At 39.4% G+C, this 6,271-nt stretch overlaps 1 protein-coding gene across 1 annotated transcript; it reads right to left on the bottom strand.

The window, feature by feature from the left end:
- Window positions 1-462: 462 nt before the first annotated feature.
- Window positions 463-2,220, bottom strand: LOC308364211 (zymogen granule membrane protein 16-like). The gene is made up of 5 exons (XM_080837245.1): window positions 2,149-2,220; window positions 1,942-1,967; window positions 1,755-1,807; window positions 1,304-1,424; window positions 463-843 (listed from the first exon to the last, which is right to left on the bottom strand). The coding sequence occupies exons 3-5, from the start codon at window positions 1,804-1,806 to the stop codon at window positions 522-524; spliced, it is 495 nt and encodes a 164-aa protein (XP_080693371.1). The 5' UTR covers window position 1,807; window positions 1,942-1,967; window positions 2,149-2,220; the 3' UTR covers window positions 463-521.
- Window positions 2,221-6,271: the final 4,051 nt, after the last annotated feature.

Here is a 6,271-nt window from a genome sequence, read left to right as displayed (position 1 = left end):
TAAGCAACATTGATATCATGTTATCACATGTTATCACATGTTAATAAAACAGGCTGATTGAGATCAACAGAAACATAATAGAAAACCATCCAATCCCATTTAAGGTGAGCAGGCTTACGCAAATGCAAGAGGTTTTTAAACAGACTCACAGAGGAAACATGAGTGCTTATCTAAAGCTATTTACTGAACATATGCTGATGGTCATTGCAACAAGAAACACACCTTGTGGCTGTTTGGCACAGAATAAGCATGGTGTGAACTCATGGTTTCAGTACAAACAGCATGTCCGACTGGTGAAAGTAAAGCTAAGAGCAAGATTTAAGTGTTAACACAGAAACATTTAAACGTTTTAGCTACATTCTAACGATGCATTCGTATGTGAAACGGAGAAAAAGCCATTTCAAAATTCCAAAACACGGCCAGGAGGTTTGTAGTGTCCCTGAGATCAATTTAATTTATCCAAGAAGATCCTTCAAGAGGGAAAGTGCAGTAGAGGGCAGGTGGGTCTTCATTCTCTTCTGCTAATCTGCAGTGCCATTGGTGGGTGTGCTGAGCACGGCCCAGTGAGAGGCGATGGAGGTAAGGCCCCCGTGGAAGCGACCGCTCAGGAATCGGAGCTCAGCCATTGGATGGCTGGCATACATGTTGAAGCTGTGTCCAGATGGTTGTCCAGCATTGATGGAGCGGCCCCTGCTGGTGACGATCATCAGGGTCTGGATGTAGTGAGCGTACTTGCCGGAGATCTGAACAATGAACTCGTCGTCGAACAGCTCAATCTCATGGGCGGTGCCGCCTGTGTAGCCCGCAACTGGTGACCATGTGAACCCATAACGGAGCTGTATGCTAAAGAATAGGAAACCACAACGTTAGGGAAATGGCTCTGAAGATACCGAAAGCCAGAGCATTTTGTGCTTGTTTGATAATTTATTTTGGAACTAAAAGGCCCAAGAAAGCATTACATAGCAAACAGGCACGTGTCATTGCTCAGACGTCCATGACCAAATTCTATCATCTAACACTTATCTGACACAATAGATGCACAATATTAACACAAACACTCATTTGAATTGATTACAAACACATCTGGAATGAAATAATTAGCATTCAACATCTTAAACAACACATGTGAAATGTTAAACCGTACAAATTAAAACATACAAAAAATATGGTTTCAAAACATGTAGACTGTTCATCTAAAAAAAGTGCCACAATTCTCTGATCTTTCATAAATAGGTCATTGCCATTTAAAATGTATTGGTTATTGTGATCACTCTCATAGAGCTTGAGAAGTGCTTTGCCTTACCCACGGACGTGTCCATTATAATTCTCCCATGTTCTGACGGCAGTGATGCGGCCCATCCCCGTGATGGTGTAAGAGGTTCCAGACCCTGACCCCACAGCTGGGGAAAAGGAGAAGTACGAGGCTGGAAAAGAGAGAGAACAAATGCCACTTGGTCACCAAGAACATTCCAAAGAGTGGATCAACTTCCTCAGAAAACACCACCTCCGTTTCTGTTCCTCTATGTTTGATCTAATGGACCACAACACCATTTATTTAAACAAATTACATATTCACCACCATTGAAAAGGTGTAATATATGCATTTCAGCATAGAGCGTGAGTGTGTGTGTGTGTGTGTGTGTGTGTGTGTGTGTGTGTGTGTGTGTGTGTGTGTGTGTGTGTGTGTGTGTGTGTGTGTGTGTGTGTGTGTGTGTGTGTGTGTGTGTGTGTGTGTGCGAAAGTTTGACACTTACATTGAGCACTGGCAGCAGCCAGCAGTGCACTTAGAACAAGGAGAAGCCTCATCCTGTGAGACAGAGAGTGACAGAATTAACATTGATTTATGTATGAAACTATTTATTTACACTATTTACTTGAGAAGTATTAATGTACATCGACTGAAATGAGGAACAAGTAGCATCGCTTATTTGAGGGAATTACCTTGTTGACCTTGTACACAGTCCAGACTGTAATTAAAGGCATCAAATAAATGTATTGTTATGTTACAACATTACAATGTACACACACATGTAGTATCCATTGTATGATATTATCATAATAATATTATCATAGAAATGGTAATCATTTTTTAAATATTTTGTTTGCAAAAAATGAATGAGGGCAGAAGAACCAAAGCTCATACTGTACCACTGGTAAGTGAAGACAGGGAATGGTGGGCCAGCTGCAGGGTCAGCACATGAGAAGATGGAGACAAGTTCAGTGCTCCGGTTTTACTCACATTGCTCTCAGCTGCCAGTGGACTGAGTTTTATAGTCTGCAGGCACGCTTGGCATTCCAGTTATTTTTTTTATGTCTCATATACCTGCCCAGAAGTCGATCTGAGGAGGGCCCATTTCCACTACAAGACAACCCAAAGAGCACCCACTGGTTTGACTAGTTCCAAGACACGCACTGAAGCAACAAGGAAGAGAACAGGGATGGAAAAATGCCTTATATTTCCTTGTTGTTTTATCTAAACATTAGTTTTGGATGAGTTGTGGTTGTTTGTTGCCAACCAATCACCTAGAAGAACTTGAAAATACTTCAGATTATGAAAGTGTGTGTCTGTGTCTGTGTGTGTGTGTATGCCTGTGTGTCTGTGTGCCCGTGTGTCTTTGTGTGTGAGGATTATCTTAGATCGTTATGTCAGGTGTCGTTATCAACAAATTAAGAAATTTGACAGATCAACTCTCAATTAGCATAGCATAAATGCACCTAAAATACACAAAGACATTGGCTGGAAAGCCATCCTACTGGGCTGTGTGTGTAAGGGAGCATGTGTGTGTTTGGATGCTCCCTGGTGTCACTCTGTGCATCTGTTCACGGTCTTTATGAAATGTTATATATTGTAAACCGAGTGACCTTTTATTGGTATCTTCAAATCTACAGGTCTGTCAGTGTTTTGTTGCTTTATTATGTATGTTGCTTTCAGCCTTTCAGTCTTTCACTCATAACAGGGTGGGTTAAAAAATGACCTAACCACATAGTAGCCTTAGGCCAGCACTTAGCATCTTAGCGATTATTTTAGGGTGATGAAGCTCCTACATAACTCCTAATTTGCCATATCTTTGCATTCATGTTTTTTTTTTAGATTTTTCATAGTTGCAAACGAACATTTTGCAGGCAATTCCACAGATATCAGTTCTGATGTCATGAGAAGATTTGAGAAGAATAGTATACAACTGGACACAAATGTAGAGTGACGTTTCACATTGACCTACCCTTTTTTCTTGATTGTCTAGCCCCTTGCTGGTAAGACTATGTCAGGTCATGATATGTATTGTACTGGTACTTCACAGTCTACTTTCACTTCAGTAACTGTGATACTGTGATGATATCAGTGCCTACGTCAGCAAGCTATTATAATGAAGATAACATTCAGCTGAATTCCTGACGATGTTCAGGAAGAGACCTCATTTCCTCATCATAAGCAGTCCCCTTCTTAAGTAATCATTCAATGTCTCTATTTTGCTGCACTTTCAACCATTAGGCCTTGTCAGAAAGTGTTACCAGTGGATATAATTTAGCACTGATCAATTCAAAAAGGATGATTTACTATCATTACCATGTGAAACCCTGAGAACTCTGACTGATACTACACAAAACAATCTCTATACTTGGACTACACTATAACCATGCATTTGGTCATGAAACACAGAAAACCTCAAACTGATTTCAAACTTGGAAGGACATCCTTTAAGGCAGGAGTGCAGTTGGGGGCATATGTGAGTCTGTGTCGTGCCTGCCCCAACGGTGTGGTGAGACTGAGATGTGGCTGGAAAAGAAAAAAAGTACATGTCACCAACATTTTTAGAGCCTCATATAAAGGTCACCTTCACTTGAAGTGAGTAAAAGTTAGTGAAAGAAGCACCTAGCCATAGTCCAGAACAAGGTCAGTTTTATTTCATATTATTCTATGAAGTATGGAAGCTGCAACCTTTTTTCATAATTTAATGTAATGTACAATGCGTATGTCAGCATAGGGAAGCTGTCATTCATTATATTTCACAAGCATTCATTATAATTAGATGGAGTGCTGTTACTTCCTTGCTAGCTTTTAGTTATATACAAACTGTTTATGTTAAACACAAATTACCATTGTTGTTTTTAGGTAAAACAATGTGTGAGCTGAATTTATGAATGTATACTGTATCAGCTATGACGTTGCAGAAAGGTGACAGCTATTTAGCATGTGTATTAGGTGAGTGCATTTAATTTGATGGGCCAAAAAAACTATAATTGTATATATACCATCTGCTTTGTGTAACAGCATATTTTCTCTTTCATTTCTCTCTTTCATATACCTCCCTATGTGTGTGTGTGTATGTGTTTGTGTGTTTGCGTGTGTGTGTGTGTGCGTGTGTGTGTGTGTGTGTGTGTGTGTGTGTGTGTGTGTGTGTGTGTGTGTGTGTGTGTGTGTGTGTGTGTGTGTGTGTGTGTGTGTGTGTGTGTGTGTGTGTGTGTGCGTGTGTATGTGCGTGTGTGTGCGTGTGTGTGTGTGTGTGTGTGTGTGTGTGTGTGTGTGTGTGAGTGTGTGTGTCTGATTCACAAGGGTTATGGCACAAGATAACTGGTTTCACTGGTCCCTGATTCAGATCAATCCAATTCTTCATAATTATAAAACGAATGTTATTGTTAGGTTATTTTGAAATATAAATACTTATTATATAATGTTCTTGCATAATTTTACAAATATTTAAAGTTAAAAAAATATATATCCTCTTTAATTTTGTGAGATATGAATGAATGAAAAGTCAATAAATGTGACTTCATGAAGTTCACAAAACCTTTCATAGAAAAAAGCAAACAATGTTTGTGTGATGTTTTCTTGAAATGTATTGCTGCTTCCTCTGCTGCGTCCATTGTAATGGATCGAAAAAATCTATGACACATGAGTCGCCATATTTTATTATCCCTTGTGATTCCTGCATACACCAAATTGGAGGAATTTTTAAATCCCCCAACATAAATATTTTTCAGGTGCACCAAAAAAAAATGAGATGGTCTTTCATTGGTATCTTCATATCTATTGTTATTGTGTTGTGTCGTTTTGATGTTGCTGGCACGACATGTGAACATTCTCCACTAGTGTACGTGTGTGTGTGTGTGTGTGTGTGTGTGTGTGTGTGTGTGTGTGTGGGAGTGGCCCTTTACCTGGTAGGGTGAATCTGGTCTATAATCCCATTTACTCTTGTGTGGAAAATTAGCTTCCAATGCCACATATATCAGTGCTGATGTGTTGAGGTCATTCAGAGGAAACAACTATCAATAAAACTCCACATTAGCAATGTGAATAGTTATTTACAGGTTGTAGGCTAGTTTTATGCAAAGCAAATGTCAGTCACCCAGTTGCTCGTATCTGACATATAAAAACAGTTTTTTTTCGCCTGTTACCAATGTTTTGTTTATCCACACTGCTTTGGAAAGATCCTTTCAGGTTTCATGTTTAATAAACTTTGATTGGACTTTCATTGTGTTTGATTCATATTGCATTTTCACCCCATAGTCTTTTTAACTCTGATGATAATGATAGGGTATCTTTCCACATACCAGTAAGCACTGTTGTTATCACCTCATGAAAACGGCATTCCTGTGAGTGTCTGCCAATGTGCAGGAAGGGCAGACATTTCCCCATTAGACACAGTCTTCATATTTAAAGCAGCAGTAAGGAAATTTGGTCTAAAACTAGCACGCTAACTACCTAGATACCGTGCAAAAACCTTGTGAACAACAAACAGTTGGCACTGATAAAAGCTCCCTAGCATTTAAATTTTGTCTTTGGCATGTAGTTGGTTATATCATGTTGTGAATTTGTATTAGGCGGTCGATCTTGGATCACAGAACTATAACGTGCACAGCCTATTGCCATAGCACAGTGCATAGCCATAGTGCAGCTAGTTTGGTAGACAGATGAGATTCTGTCGTTTCTATGCCCTATATCCTCACAATGAATTAACCATATGTGTTTCTGTCGTTCCTATGACGATAGGCCATTATCATCACAATGAATGTGATACACTGATGATCTCCACAAACACGGTGAGACAGGGTGACATGATTTACTCGTATCACACACAGATACCCTGGGAACCTTAGTCATCTATATGATGTACACATAAAACAGCATTTCTTTTAATGTAGAGCAGCATTCTGATGAGATTTCTACATTTAATCCAGCAACTCTATTTCCAAGGTGATTTTCCATTCCCCTGTGTTTTCCTTTTTTTTCAAGTTTGTTTGACAGAGTGAAAACAAAACTGCAAAATCCATG

The sequence above is a fragment of the Sprattus sprattus genome (assembly GCF_963457725.1).
Source record: "Sprattus sprattus genome assembly, chromosome: 4".
Lineage (NCBI taxonomy): Eukaryota > Metazoa > Chordata > Actinopteri > Clupeiformes > Clupeidae > Sprattus > Sprattus sprattus.
This window is presented reverse-complemented; position numbering and strand designations above follow the sequence as displayed.